We start from the raw sequence: 24,784 nt of genomic DNA, 5'->3' as shown, positions 1-24,784 counted from the left end.
GTAGTCCGGTAACGACGCACCACTGCATCGTTAACAGTGGCAAATTGGCAGCGGCTTCGGGAGGAGTGCGCCACGGTTTTGGACATTATATGCATATACACCTGTAGGGAATTTCATTGGGAATACATTGATACCAAAATGAAAGACCTAGGAACAAAATTGAGGTAACAAAGTTGAAAAGAGCATACCCATTTTATTGCTCTTTATTAGCGCTCACTGTGGTAACGCACCGTCACGTTCTCTGTTTGCTGTGGGTGGGACACCGGGCTTTTGGACTTTATATTTGCATATATTCCTGTAGGGAATTCTTTTGTGAACACAATGATACCAAAATGAAAGACCTAGGACGAGAGTTGACATGTCCAAAGTGAAGAGAGCGTACACATTTTATTGCTCTTGTACGCCTCCGGGTAACACGCTCTCACGTTCTCACTTTCTCGCCTGGCCTTTGAGCTTTATATTCATTTAGTCATGTAGAGATCATTTAGTCCTGTAGAGAATTCTATTGTGAACACATTGATACCAAATTGAAAAACCTAGGACGATAATTGAGATGACAAAGTTGAAAAAAGTATACACATTTCGATATGACCGCGCTTTCTATTGTAATGAGAGGCGCCTTGGGGTGGCGCAGCGCTCTCTTTCTGGTAAATTTCCTCTTGTCGGCGGGTGGAACGCGCCCCTGTTTTTGACATTATATGCATATACTCTTGTTGGGAATTCTATTGCGAACACATTGATGCCAAAATGAAAGACCCAGGACGAGAAATGAGGTGACCAAAGTGAAAAGAGTGTACACATTTTATCGCTCTTGCGCGCTCCCGGGTAATACGCTCTCACTTTGTTTGTTGGGGATGGTACGCCGAGCTTTTGGACTTTATATGCCTTTAGTCCTGTAGAGAATGCTATTGCAAACACAATGATATGAAATTGAAAAACCTAGGACGAGAATTGAGGTGACAAAGTTTAAAAGATTACACACTTTTCAAAATTACCGCACGCTCCCGCGGAGTGCCCAAACCCACCCAGAGTAGTGCGGTGCACGCGTGCCCAAAGCATCAAAGTGTTAAATACATGTATGGTGAAATATTAAATAAATTGTTCACGACCTTTGTTAGACCAAAGCCTGAATATGCAGCAGTTGTATGGTGCCCATATCTTAAGAAGCACATCAACAAACTGGAAAAGGTGCACAAGACATGCAACTAAATGGCTCCTAGAACTAAAGGCCAAGAGCTACAAGGAGAGGTTAGAGGCATTAAATATGCCAAAACTAAAAGAAGAAAAAAAAGGCAATATGATCACTACATACAAAATAGTAACAGGAATCGATAAAATTGATAGGGAAGAATTCCTGAGACCCGGAACTTCAAGAACAAGAAATCATAGATTTAAACCAACTACTTAAACTAACTACACAGAGCTGCCAAAGAAATAAGAAAATTTGTTTTCGCAAGCAGAGTGGCAGACGGTTGGAACAAATTAGGTGAGAAGGTGGTGGTCAAAACCGTTAGTAATTTCAAAGCGTTATATGACAAGGAGTGCTGGGAAGACGGGAACCACAAGCATAGCTCTCATCCTGTAACTACACTTAGGGAATTGCCCAGATACTTACACAAATGCATAAAACACACACAAACACACTTACCCTTAGTGTGGGTCCTCCCGTGCTGTTGCTATAATAGTACTGGCGAGTAGCATTCGCTAAGTGGTCCAGCCAGCCAATCTTGTGCGGTAAACCTGGCCGTTCAGCATTCCCAATGGCATACCTGTCATGCAGAAAAGTCAATTTAATAGTAATATGACTAATAATTAATGCTTAAATAAATCATGTAGTGTTAGGTCAACTTAGAAGCTGTTCAAATTTGATCAGCTATGTAAAAGAAAAGTAGTGAAAATAAATTTAAAATAAAATTAAACTTGTTAAAATGCAGTGCAAGTTTATACTTTAAAAAATTCAGTGGCAAAATTAATGAATTCTGTAGGCCTATTGTCCTTGTAAAACATCTTGGAACTAACAAATATCAGAATTACAGTACTCCTTAACATCTCTCAATGTCCAGAATGGAAGTAATTTCTGACAATGTCAGAAAATATTAATTCTTATATTTCTTTGTTAATGTTTTCAATTATTTCCTTATTTGAACTAATGTTGAAAAAGTAATAATGTTCTGTATTCATGTTCATATGTATACTTTTAATACAATAACTGCTAAAAGTCACCCAGTTTATTTAAGATTGTACAAATTAAGTATTGATTATAATTAAATGTCCTTTCCTGTTGAGCCCTCAGTAGGGCCATATTTTTTTTTTTTAGTTTTAGAAGAGCCCTGGTGGCTCCTTCAAGTTATCTCACAGATTTCTCTATACAAATGGGTCACATCAAACAAATTAGTTCTGTGTGGCCTACCAAGAACCAGATCCAAAAATTGGTCCTCTCAGAGAGGTATAGAGAACAAGTGACAATTCACCAGTGGAATCCCAGGTTGCATTGCTTGTCGTGGTGCAGTGGTCTAGGGCATTTGCATGGGAGTACCATGTGTATGGGTTCAGATCCTACTCACGGCTCTTACCGGTTTTCTCATTGATACATCACATTAATGTGATTTCTTTGTGGATTGTCTTCACAGATATCTGAATGTTGTACATCGTCTTCTTTTTGCAAAATAATCTATTACTCATTTTATTCATCATTATAATGTGGTGCTGTGAGCTCCTGCTGCATGCATCAGCCTAGGTAATGAGGCTCTCACAGCCAGGAGAGATGCAGAGGATTTTTTTTTTTTCAAGATATCCATTTACTGGAACCCTCAAGTCTTTGAACATTTTCTAAACACTCAAAAATTATTATGGACTTAGTTCTATCTGAGGTGTTTTGTATTAATTTACTGTTGGTTACAATTTTTCTTAATTGCTTGCCTAACTTCTGCTTCGTGTTGGTAATTTCTGATTTTGACTTCCAAACAAACTTTCTTGATCATCTCTTTCTCTTTTACAACTTGCACATACATTTCTTTGATTTTCTCTTTGCACTTTCCTAGTTCTTCATTAACCACCTTTATTTGAGTTGTCATGAAAGTTTCTTAGCATATCCTTGCCTGATCCTATGTTAGTCTGTAAGGTTCCTTTGAGTTTACCCGATTTATCTAATTTACCCGAAGGCCACTAACCCTAGTGGCCTCGATGAGGAGTTTTTCGCCATATGAGTATTTTCTTGTTAATTTCTTCAAAGTCCCCACTCTTCACTTTCCATACCTTTCCAATCTTTCACTAGTTCCTTGATTTGTTCCTCTTGTCTCTCTGACTAGTCAGTTAACCACTGGGCTGCGCCAACCAAGAAAACTCGGTTGGTGAGAAACTAGTGCCAACCGAGAAAATTTTCATTTTTTCATACCCATTCAAAATGTGTGCGCGGTAGGTTGTGTACGATATGGACTCTTGGGACCTTCAGTGAGAGGCAGCCATCTTGGAAAATATTCCCTGAATGCCCTAGGGATGCTAGCTGGGTTAGTCCTGAGTGAGCAACCATGGGTGGCGCACACGCCTCTGGCTCCCCAACACCTGGACGATGCGGTGTTGAAAGATTGCGCTCTGTTGGTGAAATTCAGACCTTATTGTTTGAAGAACATTAGAGTCACGATATTGGTGAAGCAGGGCACAAAAAAGGACCTAACACAAAGGTCAGATGCAAGTGATACAGCACCTATGAGGATGATACAGTGAACGTATCCAGTTGTAGCTCTGAGCACCACCCTTGCCCACCTATGCCATCTGGAATAAATATAGATGATACATAGATGAATCATTTTCTGCATTCAGTGATGATACATCTGATATAAGTGAAATAGATGAACAGTGTTAGCGGCTTCCATGGTGGTATTTTCCATTGATATTTTCAAGAATAGCTGAATCTCTTCCAGAATGCCTGAATCTCTTCCAGATAAACTGACACTCTTCGAGGTTAGCGAAATCTCTTCCACTGTGGGACCTTACAAAGCGATCTTTTCAAGACTAACTTACAAATTTATCTTTTCCTATAATCTTTTCAATACTACCTTATGATTTACAAGCTTGGCTACATACCACCTACAAGTACTAAAGCCAAGGGTGTACGTGAGTGAGTTATTTGCAAGCACACAGAACGAAGAAACAAAGCGAAACCTGTACCTAGATCTGTACCTCGTGCAATGAGAGCGAAGTCGCGCTGTGCACCATGAACTACTTCGTTGATTATTACTCACTTCAGAAGTACTGAGTAATTACCTAAGTGTAGTTAGAGGATGAGAGCTATGCTCGTGGTGTCCCGTCTTACCAACACTCTTTGTCATATAATGCTTTGAAACTACTGACGGCTCCACCACCACCTCACCTAACTTGTTCCAACCGTCTACCACTCTGTGAAAGTGAATTTTCTTATATTTCTTTGGCATCTGTGTTTAGCTAGTTTATACCTATGACCTCTTGTTCTTGAGGTTCCAGGTCTCAGGAAATCTTCCCTATCGATTTTATGAATTCCCGTTACTATTTTGTACGTAATGATCATATCACCTCTTTCTTCTGTCTTCTAGTTTTAGCATATTTAATGCCTCTAACCTCTCCTCGTAGCTCTTGCCCTTCAGTTCTGGGAGCCACTTAGTAGCATGTCTTTGCACCTTTTCCAGTTTGTTGATGTGCTTCTTAAGATATGGGCACCACACAACCGCTGCATATTCTAGCTTTGGTCTAACAAAAGTTGTGAACAATTTCTTTAGTATATCGCCATCCATGTATTTAAAAGCAATTCTGAAATTAGAAAGCGTGGCATAGGCTCCTTGCACAACGTTCTTTATGTGGTCCTCAGGTGATTGTTTTCTATCTAGAACTACCCCTAGATCTCTTTCTTTATCAGAATTCTTTAAAGATTTCTCGCATAATATATAGGTTGCGTGGTGTCTATGTTCTCCTATTTCACATTCCATAACATGGCATTTATTAACTGTATGGTGCCTGGCTATTTAGCATGTATCACCCACAGACGCATACCAAAAAAAAAAAAAAAAAAATTCTTCTGTTAATTTGTGTTCACTGATCACGGGAAAAATAATAATAAAATCCTAAGTGGCATATATTACTCGCTATAGAGTGGGGATGTCTGGCAAAAACCAGCGTTTAATGTAATGAAATAAAATTTTCTGGGCTGAGCCCCGCAGGCTCCCTGGAGCTTATCGGGCTAATGTATGTTATGATTGACCGGGACATTAGCTATGGAGTTCAGACCTACCAGGCACCAGTGCCAGAACCTGGCCCCTTCATTGAGGTTTCAGGGAGCAATGGCCCTGGAAAATCCCATTATGGTTGGGGGTTTTCCTTATCTGCCATCGACCGGGGTTAAGCATCCAGAAAGGTAGGCGTAACAAAAACTCCACATGGTAAGAAACAACAAAAATCGAACAGAGAGGTAGAAAACTCCCTACAATCCCAAGGAAACAATCAAACAATCAATTTACTGCCACGCCGGTCGTCCGTGCAGCCCTCCCTTCCCCGGGAGGGGGAAGGGGGGGCCCCAGACCTCACCACGCCGGCTGCCTTCAGCTCGGAAACTAGGCTTCAACCAATGCAAAAAATCCTGCCGACCGGATGGGAGGGAGGGTAGCCAGGGAGCCTCCGGTGCTCACCCAGAAAATGGCGTTTCATTACATTCAACGCTGGTTTTCTGCCGGGAACCCCTACGGCTCCCTGGAGCTACATACCCAAAGAGAAGGAAAATAGGGACTTACCCGGGAGGCGGCGGCCACAAACTCCTTAACCCGAAGTCGAGACAACTGGCTGCAACCTGCGACCCAAAGCAACACAAGAACGCTGAGGAGTAGGGATGTTCACCAAATAACGGGCGGCCAGGACCCTGTTCGACTTCCAAAATCCATGAGGCTGAATATGTGCCCAAGACATATTACCAAACACGGCAGCCAAAGCTGCAAACTTCCGAACGTCATGGGTGCGAGGATAGACCGCAGGCGGGTTAGACTTAATAACCCTACAGACAACCTGGGAGACCCGAGCCCTGGAACAGGGAACGAGGGAAACCGGATCAACCCAAAGTGCATCCCCAGCCACCCCAGCTGAAGCGTGCAGGTAACGGCGAAGTGCTGCAACCTGAAACAACACATGATGCACCCCCGGCCGAACCAACCAAGCATCAATGACCCACGGACCCTTCGGGAAAGCAGCCGTCTCGTTCTTCGCCAGAAAAGATGGAGAAGGCTGCAAACGGACAAACCTACCCCCAGGACCAAAAGAGCAGAAACCCCTGCGCCGGAGGAGAGCATGAAGCTCCCCTACCCGGCCCCCAGAGGCCAATGCCAACAAAAACAAAGCCTTGGAAAAACAATCCGGAACCGAAGGGGCCACCACAAACCGAGGAGAGGAAAGATAGGAGAGCACCCTGTCCAAAGACCAGGACGGCTCAGGAGGCGCATGAGCAGGCCGGAGGTGAAACATAGCACGGGAAAGCTTACGAAACGAGGCGGATGTGACGTCCACCCCGAAAGCTAGCTTGCGCGGCTCCGCCAGCGCCGCACGATATGAGGCGACAGTATTAGACATCATATGACGGTCCTGAAAAAGCCAAGAAAGGACAAGACAACCCTATCCGAAAGAAAGGACAACCTACGAAGAGCCAGAAAATGGCAAAAAGAACACCAGGCAACTTCATACTGTCGCCGAGACGAAGCTCTCAGGTGGGACACCATCAACGAAGCCACCTGATCACCATAGAATTGGTGATACACCCGCGTCAAAAAGACCAGACGCGAAGAGCAGAGGGGAAGGTCGAACCAGCCCCGTACCGGATCGGACTGACCTGCTGAAAGAGGCAGAACCGCGGGAAACGTCCCGGGTTTGGGCACCGAGCCAATAGCACCGGAAACCAAGGCTGGGCCGGCCACCAAGTGGCCACAAGGTCTACTCTCCCTGGGAATGTCTCCAACCGAACCAGAACCTGAAGCAACAGCTGGACCGGGGGAAAGAGGCACAGGTAACCCCACCTCGAACAGTCCTGCCAAAAGGCATCCACCGCGAACACTCCGCAGTCGGGGAAGGGCGTCACATATATTGGGAGACGCCGAGACCACGCCGACGCGAAGAGGTCTACATCTGGGAGACCGTACGTCTGGCAGATCCAACAAAACAAGTCGTCGTCAACCGTCCACTCCGTGGACAGGGGATGGAAGCGAGACAATTCGCCCACCAGAACGTTGGACACTCCCTGGACATGAACCGCACGGAGAGCTAAACCCCGAGAATCCAGCAGATGAACCACTCGAAGGGACCAACCCCAAAGAGCCAAGGACCGAAGAGAACCCCCGCGGTTTAGGCAATGAACCACTGGAGAACAGTCCGAATGGAGGCGAATGGTCAATCCCCGAGCAACACGAATCCTCTGAAGCGCGAACCAGACTGCTACAAACTCCCGAACCGTGCTGTGAACCCGACGGAAGGACGGACCCCACCGTCCCTGGCCTGCCTGGTGAGCACTGGTCACAAAGCCCCAGCCGAGAGACGACACGTCCGTGAACACATCGAGCTAGGGCTCGGGAAGGCACCAAGGCACCGAACCCCGAAAACCCCGAAGAGGAAGCGGGTGATGCAGCAACCGACACAAGACCCCCGGAGGACAAACCCAACGATCGCGAGAGAGGCGGAAAGGATTTCCCCTTAGAAACCAAAACAGACGCCGAAGGCAAACCCGGCCCAGCGGGTAGACTAGCATGACGAAGTTCAGACTCCCGCACAACCGCTCAAGCAACCGCCGAGTGACCCGGAACCCCCCTCAGAAACGGCCGACGGCGGTCCTGCATCCGCCGCAACGTCTCTGGACGGAGAGACAAGGAAGTGGTCCGAGAATCCCAAACAAAACCTAGCCAGGTCCGAACCTGAGACGGAACCAAGTGAGACTTCCTCCAGTTCACCAGGAACCCGAACCTGGTGAGCTGGGAAAGAACCATATCTCTGGCGAGCAGACAAGCTGACCGACTGGGAGCCCACACCAGCCAGTCGTCGAGGTAGGCCAAAACCCGAATCCCTAGAAGACGCAGACAGGTCACCACAACCCGGGTCAGATGCGTAAAAACGCAAGGTGCCAGATTCAAGCCAAAAGGTAGGCATCAAAAACGTAAGCGTGATGCCCCACCACGAAACCTAACCAGTCCCTGAACCCTGATGAATAGGAACGTGCCAAAAGGCGTCCTTGAGGTGCAGGGACACCAACCAGGCACCCGGCTCCAACAGAAGCCGGACCTGAGACAGTAGTCATCCAAAAGGAGGGGCAAGGAATCCAGGGGGTTCAGACGGGACAAGTCCAGAATGAACCTCAGATTCGCACAGTCTCGTTTCGGCACTGGCAACAGACAGGAAACCCACCTGAGGGACGTAGTCGTTTCAACCACATCCAAGCGCACCCACTCCAAGATGACTTGACGAAGCGCAGGAGAAGAAATCTGCCCGGTTACCCTGAACCCTCCAAAAGAGGACGAATCGCCCAACGCCACCGCAGGCCAGATGACACGACTGAAAAGGTCCACAAATCAGTGGGACCACGTTTGAGCAAACAGAGCAAGCCTCCCCCACATCGCCCCGTCAACGGGGCAAACCGCAAAAAGGGGCTGGCCCCGAAGGGAACAAAGGCTCAGAAACTGGCACTAATGGCCCACCTCGACCAACGGAACCCGGAACCCTGGCACGACCCCTCCGAAACTGCCGAGAACAACCGCTTCGGAGAATCAACAAGTTCGCCATAGGACGACAACTAGATGAAGCCGCATTCAGAAACAGAGACCGCAGTCTCTTCAAACAGCAACAGACAAAACGGAGACGAAAACCTAAGAGCCAGGGCCCAAGTGGATTCCAAAGAGATGGTGAGCACAGCCTGGCGGCACGCGAGGCGAGAAGCAAAAAACAGACACCACTTCCTTCAGGATGGGCGCAAAGAGCTTCAACAGTGCAGCCGACGCCCTAGCTGCAGAAGTCAGCGCCCCAGACGAAGGCCCTTCACTCAACGCTCCTACATCCTCCTGCAGCCAAGCAGAAGACAGTTCGAAAAGGGAAAAGAAACGTAAGACCGAAGCCAAATGCCCACGGGCGCGCGATTTCTCCGCAACCAACGAAACAAAGCTGAGGAACCTGCACGTGAAGCTAGAAAAGGCCAACATCCCAAGAAAGCACAGGAGCGAACAAGCACGCATTAAGGTGCTCAAACTCGCCCCCCAGGTAAACCTGCATAAAAGTAGAAGTTTCCCGCCAATCAAGCGTGCGGGTCCGACAGAACCCATGCCACGCCCCCAACGAAAAGAAAGGGCAGTCTGCCAGCCAGGAAGACTCCGGAACCTCCAAACGCACCCAAAAATGGGAAGAAGAACCAAACTCAAAGAGGACGGATCCATTGCAGAAGCATAACCCGGGTCTCGCAAGAGGTATGCAGCAAGAGCTTCCCGAGCCACCTTCGCAGAGATACGGGAAGTAGAAAACCTCTGGAAAGACGGATCTGAGATACCCAAAGGCGCCCGGAACCGAACCCGGGGAGGAGCCGAACCCAAATCATACAGGGAAGAGGGGTAAGAAAATCCCTCCCCCTGCAACAATAAGCCCCACGAGGAAGGCAAAAGCACCCAAGCGGGGTCAAAGGGGGCCTAAGGCCCCCAGGTTGACTCCTCCCCAGCCCCAGGATCCCCCATGTCGGGACCCGGGCAGAGCCGTCCTCCAAACCCTCTACCCCTGAAGAAAAGGCACAAGTCCAAGGGAAAGGCAGACAAGAATGTGGTCTGCTGGTGGGACCCAGAAGCCTCGGCAGGAGGAACCAGCTCAAATGCCTCCATCCCCGGCCCGGATGGGGCAGCCCTCGAGGCAGCCCGAGTCTCATTACCAACTAAACCCTGTGCCGAGACCAAAACCCTCAAACGTTTTGGAGCCGGACACGGGGGGGGAGGTGCAGGAAGAACCACAGGGGAAGGACCAGGGGGCACGGCAGGAGCCAAACCCAGAGCGACTAACACCCCCAGGTCAGGGTCCCTAAAACCAAAACGGGGCAGCCTCGGGGCATCCGGGTGGGAGCACAAAAACCCAGATGTGGGTTTGTGTGTGGTGTGGGAACACCACACAAAAACAGCAGAGAACACCCCACGAGGCAAACACCGCCCAGGAATTTGAAGCCAGAGAAGAATCTATCCCGGTTGACACTAGCCTGCGAACTGAAGGCAGCCGGCGTGGTTAGGTCCAGGGCCCCCCCTACCCCTCCCGGGGAATGGAGGGCTGCGCGGACAACCGGTGAGGCAGTAAATTGATTGATTGTTTCCGTGGGATTGTAGGGAGTTTTCTACCTCTCTGTTCGTTTTTTGTTGTAGTTTCTTACCATGTGGGGTTTATTTTGTTACGCCTACCTTTCTGGGGGCCTAACCCCAGTCGATAGCAGATAAGGAAAACCCCCAACCATATGGGGTTTTCCAGGGCAATTGCTCCCTGAAACCTCTCTGAAGGGGCCAGGTTCTGGCGCTGGTCCCTGGTAGGTCTGAACTCCATAGCTAATGTCCCGGTCTAACAAAACATACATTAGCCCGATAAGCTCCAGGGGCTCCCCACAGAAATGAAGACTAACAGGGCATGTAGTCAGTAAATAGCCAGTGATTGAGGGTGGCTACCTAATGGCAGTTGGCTGACAGTAGGAAGGGAACTGGTTGCCATATGGATTGCCTGTTTTCTGCATTGGTTTCTTTTTACAGTACAGTACAATTTCATTTTTGGTTAATTTTTTCCCGATTTGTTTTCTTGTATTTATTATTTATATTTTACCTTGCTATTGTCTGTTTTGATTCACCATATCTTTCTGGTTGCTATTTCCCTCAGTTAATGTGATCCTGTCCCCTCTTAAGTGCAAGGAGCAGACGAGACAACACTTATCTCCGGTAAATATTTAAAGACTCGCAGCGGCCTGGTATGATTCAAATTGGGTGGAGCTAACAAAGATGTAGTAACAGGGAGCCACTGATGGCTCCATTAATGGCTCCCTGAAGTGCATCAAGACTTGTCATACATTAGGAGCCCAATAATTAACAAGCTTCATAACTCACTACAGTATATACTAGTGAAAAAATGAGTACCAAGCTCATTCCAGTTATTAGACTTCCAATACTCTAAAAAATAAATTTGTGATAAATGCCATAATTTATGAATCAATGAGCCAAATAGCATCAAGAAGTATCAATCATATAATGGCAAGTAAATGAGCTGCAACTACCAAATCTTACTCTACAAATGAGAGCCAGTGAGTACCACATCTTACCATATACAAGCGAGCCAATGAGCAATGAGGGCAAAGGTGGCCATTAGCAGGAGAAGGACGGCTGCACCATACTCTGAATACCTATCAATTTTTCTGGCAACCCTCACCAGCCGCAGGAGCCTGGCGGTCTTCAGAAGGCCGATGAGGGTCGTTGTCTGGAGTTTGGAAACAGAAGAATTTTAAAATTTGTTTATGACAAGACAGAAAACAACGGACAATACTCAATAACCGAGGCTTCTTTTATTGTGACGCATACTAGTACCAATGTACTAATAGTGTTGTCTTAGCCTAGTTTTTTTTTTTTTGCTACATTTATGAAAATTTTATATAACTTAGTGTACATAAATTTATCTAGCAAAACGACAGATGTCCTTAAGTTTTATCAATTACTACAAACTAAGCTATTTGAATAGGAATTTTAACTTTTACATTTTAACCGGAGTAACCTGTTTATTTCTTTACTGGAGCTTGAATTATAATGGCTGCACACCAATGCTACTGATGGATAGATGACTGATACTATTATGTATTATCATTCTGTATTATATAAGTAATGTGTATTATCATTGAAGTTGTGCCACCCAGATTTCTATTTTCTTTATTACTAGGCTTGCCTAACAAGATTCTAGCCACTGCAGCAAGCCTTATGGTGGCTTACTTAAGAATAATTAACCCTTTGTTAACACTGACATATGCCTGCCCATCCTCCTGTTTTGGTAGTATTTACAGCAACGACGAGGTCCATAGTATATATACCAATGGACAACAAAATCAGAAAGCTGAAATCGGCACTATAGAGTTGGACAAACCGGAAAACTATTTTCTACTTATGTTGTAACGACAAACAAAACTAACCTAACCTAACCTTCCTAGGCATAATACACGATATCTAAGGCCTAATATAGGACATGTGTGTGCTATACTAGGCTTAGGAATATTTAAGTTTATAATTAGCTTTATTTGTTTCGACTATAAAGTGAATAGTACTAAGTTCTACTATCTAATTGCTAGAACAGCAATTTTTGTATTATGGTGCACATAGTTACGAAACTACTATCTAAACAGGAGAATAGGTTGCATATGCCTCTAAACCATAATCAAAGGATTAATAGCATAAAACAGATCTGAAAAATAAGCAAAGAAACTAAACAATTAAGAAAATCCTCCCAATGAGGTGGTTGCCCCAGTGATATTTTACCTCTTCAATGGAATGAGGTGAAGACATGCATATCTAACGTGTGAAAGTCCTTTCTACAGTCACAGTGAACACACTACACATTTTTTTCAAAATTGTTGTGTGTTCATCCTGATAAAGAAGTGAATGCTTCATGCATAGCATCTTGGCTTTGAATAAATAATTATTTTTTAAGATTAAAGTTTACAAAATTTTTAGTTCTCAAAGAAACAAAAGAAATGCTGGACCAGTTGCACTAATGTGACTGTGGCTGACTGCGACTGTCAAAGATACAAATGATGAGATGGTAGTCAGATCATTAAAAAGTAATTCTAATGATAAGTCATCCTAGAAGATGTGCTAAAATCTTCAATCATTTCAAAATGCACTCATGAATTTTTAAAGCTGATTTGTTTAAAGACAGATAGAAATAATAGTTCACAAAAATTAATATAATACAAGCATTATAATAGAGGTACAGTAATTATAAAAAAGGATATACAAAGATAGAAGAGTAAGTTAAATAACAAAATATAAAAATATTGTAAAATAAATAAACATCCACCATACATTCCCAGGATGACTTATCATTTGATTCAGTTTGACATGCCAGGGCTAGAATTATGTCAAAAAGCTTGCAACACAAAATCTGTTTTCATATGGAGATTTTTATTAAAGCTGTTCTTCGGTGTCTTCATCAACACCTCAACTGGCTGTAAATACTTCTAAAAAATTACTTCTAGGTAACATGAACTATCATTCTTTGCAAATTAATTTAAATTAATATTGTACTATAAATCTTCAGTGAGTCTGTAGTGGAATCTATATGTGCGAGATAAAATATGAAAACAGATTCACAATAGAGTTAAAAATTAACAAAGGGAAAAATTAAGTATATGATTAGATAGGTATGGCCATACCTCATTGTGTTTCCCTTTTGGTGAATGGATTGGTACACGAGAGGTCTTTATAATTAACCTATGGGTTTAAGGGACAAGGAGGAAAGGAAAGGGGGTGTGGTTTATAATAATCCTTTAATAATTTAATCAATGTGTCATTCAGGAGCATATTATTCTACACATTCCTAATCTGAAGAGCTTTTTAAGAAAAATTTAATAGTAAGCAGACCATTGAGAAAGTCAATGTAAAGGAACTACACAAGAACTTACAAGAAACAACTTTCCCAGGGGGCTCTGATAACTGCAGGATAGGAATTATGCCACGTGCATTCAGCACGTTGCCATACATAAAATACTTATCTTATTGACCTGTTCTCTACTAGGGATACTTATAAGTGCACTATTACTTGTTTTGCAAATTAATTATCGAATATTACATATTCGTCTCGACACGAGTCTAACCCCACAGGCATTTCAGCCCTAGTACTGGACCCTGTTTGATGGGCTTTCACTCGTGGTCAGGACGTATACACTTTTATTTCATCTCCAAGAATATCGAGAAAACCCAATTAAAACCGAGGACTATGTAGATAAAGAGACTCAAGATATTGGGCACATTTTGCCTACAAACCATGTCAAATGAAAAATTGGAGCATCATGCATTGTCTCATTGTTCTGCAATGGCTGAAACAGACTCAGCATTCATGCTAATTTTGTAAGGAGAATGAATTTCAAGAAATAGACCCCAAAGATTGTATAGATGGGAAACTATGTATTAAAGATCACAGTTGTAAACACAGAAATTTAAAATTAAAACAACATTGACAACACAGCAATAAAGACTATCGAATAATATTTATTTATACGGATTATCTACAAAATGATCAAACTTGAAGAAGACGATGAGTCACGATAAAGTGACTGACGATATGAAGACAAGAACACACACCAGAAGATGAGAAGACGACGACGATGTTTCGGTCCATCCTGGACCATTATCATCAAGTCAATTGTGACTCTCCTAGACCACTATCACAATCTACATAATAATGGTCTAGGTCGGACTGAAATGTAGTCGTCTCCTCATCTTCTGGTGTGTGGTTTTGTCTTCATCAAAAGTGAAAATAAGACGTACATACAGAAAGATCCTATACTTATGTACAGCAGAAAGGTCCTATCCTATAGAGGAGATTATAACAAAGGAATAGGTTAAGTATGAACTCTATTCAACACAAAAAAGCAGTATCTCACAAAAAGGCAATAGTCATAAATATGCAGACGATGAGTCACAATAACATGGCAAAAGATATGAAGACTAAATTACACACCAGAAGATGAGGATACGACGAAGTTTTGGTTTGTCCTGGACCATTATCAAGTCAATTGTCTCGATAACAATAGACTTGATAATGGTCCAGCATGGACTGAAATGTCGTCGTCATCTCCTCATCTTCTGGTGTGTGTAGTTTAGTCATATTAGTCATAAATGATGCATGAGAACAACTTTAAAAAAGTTTTGTCATTGCTTTAAAGTTTAGCTATATGGTTGAATGGTGGGCACTTGTGTCTAGTCCGAGCACTATTGTGTTATGCAGAAACCAGAAAATCACAGTTATGCACTATGGAAGAACATTTGTACTTATAAGCAGATACATTATGTCATACAGAAGGGCAATAATATTTACTTGCGGTTGAACCTACTAGCAAAAAAATTCCTAAATATAAATAACAATGTCTTGAATATAACATACAAAATGCTACAAACAAATGAAATTCCTTGGAAAATAACATTCTACACATTAAAAAATTCTGCAGAGTAGGAATGCCCTGGGAAGGAAAGTCTTAAATTACAGCTGAACATAAGCTTGAAAACTTAATTAACATAAGCCTGAAAACTGATTAAGCCTCTTAATCAACACCAAATACTTCACAGCAAAAAAGCAAAATCTTTCTATTCAAAGAACAGTATTTAAAAAAAGTAAAGCTTAATTTCACTACTTGCCATCTGTAGGTCCTAAATGAATTAGCATACCACTACAGGCATATGTTAGCCTGAGGTAATAAACGGCAAAGGCATACCTAAGCAGCATACCAGAAGGCATAAATCAGTCTGTAGTAAAACATTACAGCAGGCTTCCTAATCATGTAGTAGCATACCATACGAGGCATGCCTCAGCCTGCAACAGCTTAAGAAAGCATACTTTGCCTTAGAGCAACACACCATTTAATGGTTGCATGCTGAAGGAGGTATGCACCCTCTTAGTGGCATACTACAGGTGCCATATTTTAACAGTGGCATATTACAAATAAAATACCACTGTAACCATATACCATTGAAGCAAACATCAAAGATTACAGTAGCATACTACTGAAGGCAGAATTTAATCTGCTAGGGTACATCACTACAGGCATACCACTTTAACACTAGACTACTGAAGGCATACCTCAATCATAAGTGATACATCATTTTGAGGGGCATCACTAATGGCAGACCCCAGCCTTTGAACTTTATGATTAGAAACTTACTTAGCTGTGTTAACAGACATCACCTAAGGCATACCACCAGAGGTAAACCATTTGTCCAGTAAATCTAAGCTTGTGGTCAAGACACCAACAATATCAGTCACTGTCCTTCAAGTGGTGGTAGATTCGCTAGAGAACCATCACCAGCACCTATGTCTGGAATTGTTAAGTTCTTGATCCCTACAAACATGCTAAATGGACATAACACCTTGCACCTTCAGAATGATTAACTCGTGTGGTGCCTTAGTCAGACAAAAGATATGGCAGGAATTGGCCAAAAAATCCAATATTCTGGATTTTGTTTTTAAATATTGATGGCACTCATTCACAAATATTACATAATCGTGAACACAAGGGTAAAATTAAGCAGAATTGACAGTGTATGGCGATTTCAAACATCTCCAGCCATAGACATCACGGGTCCTCATTTTTGGGATGTGTTCATAAAGGATACCAGTAGCTAGCCACTTGAGGGACACAACTAGGATTTACACAGTCCTGTGCATGAGAGTACATACAAGACAGTTGCACAACTGGCTCATTTCTGTATCTACAGTATTATAGTGAAGTGAGGACCATCCCTTCATCACCTAATAAAGGTTTATTGTAAACTGTACAGCAAGAGAATAATACACTACAGGTAATTACAACTTAATTACATGTACAAATTTGTACATTTTATAAAAAATTGCATATATTCATAAAAACTTCACTGCAATCTGATAAGACTCAGGTAGTCCAGAAGTTTAGGAGAATAAATAGACGCACCCCTAGCTCAGGCTGAAGGAAGGGCATTGAAGGTGTGATGGAGGTGGCTGCGTTCCATGATGACTAGGGCTCACTTTAAGGGGATGTAGCTGTGGTGGCGCTTAACTGTCGGGGTGGTGGCAGTGGCAAGCAACCAGTCCCTCACCACTACCACCACCAGTTGCCCATATGACACGTCCAACTGTGCTGCAGCATTAGGACCACTGCCATTCTAAGTTTTAGTGGATACATGACATTCTTGGATTGTAGCCTCAAAATGCATGCTGTTGGATTTAGGGGCTCCGCAATGTCTGGCGGTTGTATTATCATGAGTCTTGGGCAATTAGTGGGTGGGTGACGAGAGAGAGAGAAAGAGAGAGAGAGAGAGGTGGAAAAAACCCTACGAGTGCTGCCCACTGTCTACTGAGCGGGTGGAAAGTCGCACAACACTGACAACTGAACACCGGGCAGACAATACCAGGCATGTAGAATAATATGGCTTCCCGAATTACCTTCTCATTTTCCTGGATAATGCATGGAAAAGGTAAGAAAACAATTAGTGTTTTCAAGAGTGACAGGAGGCAGGGGTCGGGCCAAGACGATAGAGCAGACCAATCATTCAAGGTCAATGATTAACATTGGCCTAGCATAGAACCATGCACTGCCATTAGAAGCTAGCGCTTCCCTGCAGTTGGGGAGGCGATACATGCGCACTTAACCTCCTGCTATGAGCTGCTCGCCCCACTCCATGGACATTTTGTAATCTGAATTCAAATTTTGCTGCAGTTTATTGCATTCAAGTAGTCCACCATTAATAGGAGGTTGTTCATGTGCAATTCACTAGCCCTTAGCAAAGCTAAACATGACAATTAGCCCCCCCCCCAAAATTAACAAAGCTTATAAACTTTTCCCTCGCATGGAATCACTAAATACATTTCTTAAAGCTATGAGGAGTGATGTGGGGAGCAGAAAGCATAGCAGGGGTCTTAGTAGTAGGAGGAGGAACTAAGGAAATGGTTTATCTTATCATGATAACAGGTACTCTACAAATGCTGAATATCAGTGCCACTGGTTGTGCATACTCAAATTCAAATTCAAGAGAAATTTTCCCAGTGCATGATAATAAGCCTCGGTGGGTCAAATTCATTGCCTGTGCTTGACAACAAATTCAATTGGCCAAGGCTCCAGCAACAGCACCAGCATGTAGCGTACCAGCATGCATGTTGTTGGGGTGTAAAAATTAGATTTTTTTGTTTTAATACAGGTGAATTTTGCCAAACAGTTTAGATGTGATTTCATTGAGCAAAATTAGTATACAAAAATAAAGTGTTGCAGGCTGCACATAATTGGTGTCATAAGGCACATGTGCTATAATCACTTTACAGCTTGGGATATTTTACCTTTTCATCATCTGCCTCCTGCTGAAAAATGTCAGAAATACAATTAGAAAAATGAGATACTGGTAAGTTTCTGAGCATACAGCAGGCGATCGGGCAGTCACGCCGGCACAGGCAAAATGAAACCCATGGAAATATATTACATCTGTACATACTTTAATCCCAAGTAAATTTATAGAACATCATAACTGTAAGTACTGAACTAAATCTCAGAAGTATACAGAAAATCAGACATACATACAGTGAACAATTAAAAACTAAATGCAGTAAAAAGCTACAAAAATATAAAGAATAAAGTCCTAGTACTGTATATAGATACATGTTCCTGTAAACCCATCAGAATATACACAATAACCTTAGGTTTCTCAGTTAAGAAAAGACCAGCATTAAATGTAATGAAACACCATTTTCTGGGCAAGACCCAGAGGCTCCCTGGAGATATACCGGCTAATGTGTATATATTAGAATGTGGCAACAGTCAGTGTATGGAATTCTAGAACTACCGGGGACTACGAGCCAGAACCTGACCCCCCTCAGAGAGGCACAAAGAGCAATGGCCTATAGACACCCTCATGTAGTTGGAAGCAGTCTATGTCTGCCATTGACCAGATCAGGCACCCATAAAGATAGGAATCCCAAAACAAACTAAAGCTGGTTAAACATTGCAAACTGAAAGCCGAACGAGCAAACAGATCTCAAAAATCAGAAAACAAGCAAACAAGCATGACGTCACAACAGCGGCTATGCTGCTATCTGTGCAACTCCCCTCTCCCCGGGAGAGGGAAGGGGGGGTCCCAGACCTCCCACACTGGCTACCTAGCCCCAGTTCAGAGGCTGAATATAAAAAAACACGATAAAATGTCGACCGGAGAGAGGGAGGGTTGCAGTGGAGCCTCCAGGTCTCACCTAAAAAATGGCTTTTCATTACATTCAATGCCGGTTTTCTGTGGAGAGCCCCCTCAGGTTTCCCTTAGGCTACACATATGGGAGAAGGGCCCAGAAAATTAACAAGATACCGTGCGGCCAGGACCCTGTTCGACCTCCAAAAGCTCCGTGCCTGAATGTCAGTCCAGGACATATTACCAAAAACAGCAGCCAAAGCCACGAACTTACAAGAGTCGTGGGGAAATGGATACACTGCAGGCTGGCTGGACCAAATAAGCCTCCAGACAACCTGGGAGACCCGCACCCTAGAACAGGGAAGAAGAGAAACCAGGGTCAACCCAAAGTGCTTCCCCTGCCACAGACCCTGTGGTGCGCAAGTAACGGCAAAGAGCTACAACTGGACACAAAACATGATGCACCCCCGGACAAACCAACCAAGCATCAACCACCCAAGGACCCATATGGAAAGCAGCAATCTCATTATTTGCCAGAAAAGAAAGACAGCTGCAAAATGACCACCAGGACCGAAAGAGCCAAAACCCGTGCCAGAAGAGAGCTCCAAAACCAGCTGAACCTAGGACAGAGTGGTTAACCGAAAGGAGGGGCAAAAGACCCAGGGGTTTAGATGTGACAAGTCTAGAATGAACCTTAGGTTCGCACAGTCCCGTTTCAGAACTGGAAACAAGCAGACACCGTCATTTCAACCACGCCAGAGCGTACCCACCCAAGGATGACCCAACAGAATGCAGGGAAAGAGGCCTGCCCCACCAGCCCCAAATCCCCTGAAGGAGGAGGAGCCACCCAACTCCATCACAGGCCGGAGGAAATGACCCGAAACGCTCACAAATCGTGGGACCAGGCGCGAGTAAACACCACGAGCCTCCCTCCCACCGCTCCATCAATGGGGCGAACTGCAAAAGGACTGTCGATTCTTGTGAAAGCCCGACCGATGCTCAGAGCGAGTACTGCGCCGACCAGATGTCGATGGCTCCGCAGGAGGGGCCGGTCCCAAATCTGGCATCACTGGCTTATAACGAAATTGTTCCGGGCAGGGCATGGCACGAAAACGGAAAAGAAGCACAAGATTGAAGCCAAATTCCCACATGCGCGCAAATACTCGGCCACCATGGTAGCCGTGAGGGAGGGAACCTGCACGTGAAGCTACACCTGGCCGATATCGCGAGGAAGCAAAGGGGAGAACAGGCATGCTTTAAGGTGCTCCGTTTATTCCCCCTCATGTAAGATATGGGATTGAAAGTCGTACCCTAGAGTATCGCTAACAACATCCGCTCTTACTCTCTTGGGAGAACAAGCACGTATTGAGGTGCTACAACTTGACCCCTACCCCCATGTGAGGTACGGGATTGAAAGTCGTACCCTAGAGTATCGCTAACAACATTCGCTCTTACCCCTATTATAAGTAATGGGGGGGGGGAAGGGAGGAAGTAGATATGTATATAGAAGCAACACACTCAACTCTATTCTACATGGGACAAGAAACACACCTTGGGGAACAATTTCACAAAGGTTTTTTTATTTAACATAGATTATCTTACACTGACTAGATGGAAGGGGGTGGGAGGTTACATGGATTACACACAGGATTATTAAGGACAAGGGAGGGATTCCTTCAAGCAAACACAAGCCTTAGAATGAATTAACAATTGGATCCTCACAACAGGCAAAGTTTTCACAAACTGGGACTTTAGGTCATTACTATACTCCACTCCTCCTGGGTGACTGCAAAAGGTATGGGTTTTATCAATACACTGTTCTGACCACAATACACAAAAGGGGCGGGGGTAGACAAAGTAAATGGGGATAAGAACATGCACAGAGATCTGAATAAATGAATTAATAACACCAAAACATCACCTACACACAGGGTTCCATGAATAACTAATTCTTAAGACTTCCTATTCTTAACTCATACAAAGAGGGAGCACCACTCTATACCCTGGAAACAAACTGAAACTGTCTATTTTCCGCTTGTTACAACTTGTTATAAAGTTGTTACATCTTGGCTTAACGTGTTTATGACATATTAGAATGTTACAACTTGCTATATTGGTTGTTATAACTGGTTAGGAGGTGTTAAAACTTGTTCAAACGTTGTACCAACGTCATAGTTTCGGTGTGTGTTTGGTGGGTACCGATATAATGCATTTATTGTTATTGTAGGAGACCATCACAAGTCACAAACGTGACGATTGTCCTTTCCCTGACTGCTCCACACCAAGTGAACAAGCGAGCTTGCACATATCTCTAACTGCTTGGTTCCAATAATGTTTCATCCACACACACGTGTCATACACATTTCCCAGTAGTTCATTTATATGTCTTATAACATTCCAGGCTGTTTTTCTACATTTAACACTGTTGTTTCTCTATATTTTCTTACACTGAATATACTTTTTAAACATTTTATTTACTTTTGTTTACACTGTTTTTGGGGGGATGGCATTTTCCTGTTAAGACAATGCTCTGCGCATGTGCAGAACTGCCTATTGTGCTAGCAGGGGATTTCATCTGTAAGAGTTCCAGACTGTTTTTCAACATTTAACACTGCTATTTCTCCCTTCTCAAAGGTCTCTCTCTTTTACACCCAGGTAAACCTGAACAACTGTAGTCAACTCCCACCATTCAAGCGTGCGAGTCCAACAGAACACTTGCCAGGCCACGCTTCCACCCAAAAGTAAGGGCTGCCTGCCAGCCAGGAAGACTCCGGCACCTCGTAACGCACCCAGTCAGGAAAAGAGGAGCCAAACTCAAAAGAAGGATCCATCATCGAGGTGTAATCTGGGTCTTGCAGGAAGTAAGCTGCAAGGGCCTCCTGCACCAACCTTGGAGAGATGTGGATAGCCGAAAACCTCCGGAAGGAGGGAACCGAGGAACCCAAGGGAACCCAGTAACCAAACCCAGGAAGGAGTCGAACCCATACCAAACTCGTACAAGGAGAGGAGATAGGAAAATCCCTCTCCTCTGTAACAACAAGCCCTGTGCCGAGGGTACCAGCACCCAAGCGGGGTCAAATGGGACCTAAGCCTCCCAGGTCATTTTCTCCCCAACCCTGGGATCCTCCACGGCAGGACCTGGGGCCTGAGCTGTCCTCCAAACCCTCTGCCTCTGGAGAAAAGACAAGAGTCCACTGGAAAAGCAGGGAAGAAGGGGGCCCGCTGGCACGACCTGAAAGCCCCGGCAGGAGAAACTGGCTCAAATGCCTCCGCCGCTGATCCAGAAGTGGCAGTCCCGAGGCTGCCCGAGTCCTACCACCACGAAAGCCCTAGCCCTTGACTGCGAAACCCTCAGACGTTTGGGAGCCGGGAGCAGGGTTTTGGGATCAGGATGAACCACAAGAAGGAAAGGACAAGAGGGCACAGGAAGAAACCAAAGTCGAGGCGACTAACACCCCCAAGTCCGGGGTCCCTATAACCAAAGTATAGCAGCTGAGGGGCATCCGGAAAGGCAACCAACCTAGCACATTGCAGCAACCTAAAGCGTGCATGCAACGCTGAAGCTGCCTGCACCCAAATACCATTATCAGTGGACTGGGTGAATTGAAGTACAAGCAAGGAACACCACTCACAGGACTCCAGATCAAAGGTGTCATTGATCCAACAGGCAGCATGGTGGAGGCAAAGACGGTAAGTGTCACCCTGAGATAAGTAGACAGAGCAACCTTCAAACTCACACAAAGTGATGCGAGGCTTGGAGGACGCAACCATTGGACCAATGAGCCCCAATGGGGATTTCCAGGGGCCCCTTAGGCTGACTGCTAAGGAAGGCCCAGGCAAGGTACTGCTAACTGGTTATTCCAAAACTACCAAACAAACAAAATGCTGAACCCCTGCGTACGTGTGCAATTACGAGGACCTAGCAGAGGGCCACCAAAATCATTCAAGTGGTCCTACAGCCAGACCAGGCAGACCCCTACCAGGCAAAACAAAATAAGAAAATAAATACCCCGCAAAAGCAGTGTCTCCAGGAGGAACAGAACCGGCCGCTATGCGTATTATAAGACAGCAGCACAGTACCTTGCTCCCCTGCTAGCGATGATGTTACCTCCTACCCAAGGCCAAACAGGGGGTAGGAAAAACCCCAGCTGACCCTGTGGGCAGGTAATCACCAAGCAGCAAATGAATCCTGCGGAGGTAACCCCCAAACAGTTTGTGGAAGGTAACCCCAAACTGTAAGAGCAGTACTTACAGGGTACCTAGGGAAGGAAAACCTAGGCGTATGCAGCCCCAGTACTTCTGGAATAACACCTGGCTTGCACACCACCACACTGCAGCACAACACCACAAGTCACAGCATTGCTCGAAGATTGGAGCCAGTGTCGATCGACAACCACCCAACACAACAGCCTCAGAACTGAGGTTGGGTATCCGATGCAGAAAGTCTTGGACCCCCCTTCCCCCTCCCATGGATGGGGGAGGGGGGTCCATCAATCCCAGGCCCATGCAAGACATATATAAGCCTACTGGACCAAATGCCAAACACTGGCCTCCTCTAAACAGGTGCAATAAGCAAACAGGAACAAGATTTTAGATCACCCAAACCTAGAAAAAGTCATCAGAAAAGAGGACAAGTCAAAACAGATTACAACATGGTAAACAAACCATAGAAAACCAGGACATCAAAACCCAGAAGTTCACAAACCATGAGGTGGTGGTGATGCAGTTTTAATTTTAGTTACACCAACCTTAAACACTGTCATACACCTACAAAAATGGAAACCATACCCTCAGAATGGGGAAGGAAGGGTCCCAAGGTGCCACAAAGTACCCATCAGAAAGAGGCATTTCATGACTTTCAACGTTTTTCTGGGGGGTAGGGGGCTCCTAATGGTGGTTCTTTCGTTCCATGTCACCACAGAGAAAACCAAAAAGCAGCTTTTAATGTAATAAAACACCATTTTCTGAGTAAAACCCAGAGGCTTCCTAGAGCTATCCAGGCTGATATGAATGTATTAGACAGTGGCATCAGTCAAAGCGAATGGAGTTCTGCCTACCAGGGACATTGTGCCAGAACCTACCCCCCCCCCCCCCCCGTTAGGCTGCGAGCAGCCGCGTCCAACAGCCTGGTTGACCAGTCCAGCAACGAGGAGGCGTGGTCGACGACTGGGCCGCGGGGTCGCTGAGCCCCGGAATCACCTCAAGGTAAGGTAAGGTAACCCCCCCCCCCCTCAGAGAGGCTCATGGCTTATAGAAGCCCCTGTGTGGTTGGAAGCATTTTATGTCCCCATGGTGTAGTTGGCAAGACACTCACCTGGTGGTTCGCAAGCGATTTGTCCTGGGTTCTTATCCTAACCGGGGAGAATTTACTGGGCGTCAATCCTTAACTGTAGCCTCTGTTTACCCAACAGTAAAATGGATACCCGGTTGTTAACCACTGTGATGCACCGTGTATATTGGGATATTTCCCCCGTGTGCCAAAAATCAAGTGTTCCCCCAAAAAACTTTCATCTTTGTAAAATGATTAATTCCCTTCCCTGAACATGTAAAAAAAAAATAAAATCCCTTACTTTGTCTGTGCAGATGTGGAGAAGGGGCCATGTTTGCTGTGCAACCCATACGTAAAGTTCCCAGAGGCGGTCGCGCGGGACATTCAAGCATTGCAAGTTGCCACAAATATATTTTCAGTAATTTGTTATATGTATTTCCAAGGCAGTTTTATTAGTTTTGTTTTTTATCGTATATGAAGCATATTTGTGCCCTTTACAATACGTATGCATTAGAATGTACAAACCAAGACTGACCAAGACAAATGACTGGCTGGCAAGACTGGGCCAGCCACCAGTAAATTACAATATGTACAGTTTCACACAGTTTACACAGAAACACACTGTATT

At 44.7% G+C, this 24,784-nt stretch overlaps 1 protein-coding gene across 7 annotated transcripts in view; it reads right to left on the bottom strand.

Annotated features, from left to right (window-relative positions):
• The window catches only part of sei (seizure), a 1,036,232-nt gene that overhangs the window by 353,825 nt on the left and 657,623 nt on the right, over nt 1-24,784 (bottom strand). For all 7 annotated transcript variants that reach the window (XM_069310832.1, XM_069310834.1, XM_069310833.1 and 4 more), the window contains 3 exons: nt 18,052-18,072; nt 11,309-11,463; nt 1,649-1,769 (listed from right to left, as the gene is read on the bottom strand). In XM_069310832.1, the coding sequence (XP_069166933.1) occupies nt 1,649-1,769; nt 11,309-11,463; nt 18,052-18,072 (297 nt within the window). The remainder of the gene's footprint in view (nt 1-1,648; nt 1,770-11,308; nt 11,464-18,051; nt 18,073-24,784) is intronic.

This window comes from Procambarus clarkii, chromosome 68 (genome assembly GCF_040958095.1).
Source record: "Procambarus clarkii isolate CNS0578487 chromosome 68, FALCON_Pclarkii_2.0, whole genome shotgun sequence".
In the NCBI taxonomy this organism is placed as follows: domain Eukaryota; kingdom Metazoa; phylum Arthropoda; class Malacostraca; order Decapoda; family Cambaridae; genus Procambarus; species Procambarus clarkii.
This window is presented reverse-complemented; position numbering and strand designations above follow the sequence as displayed.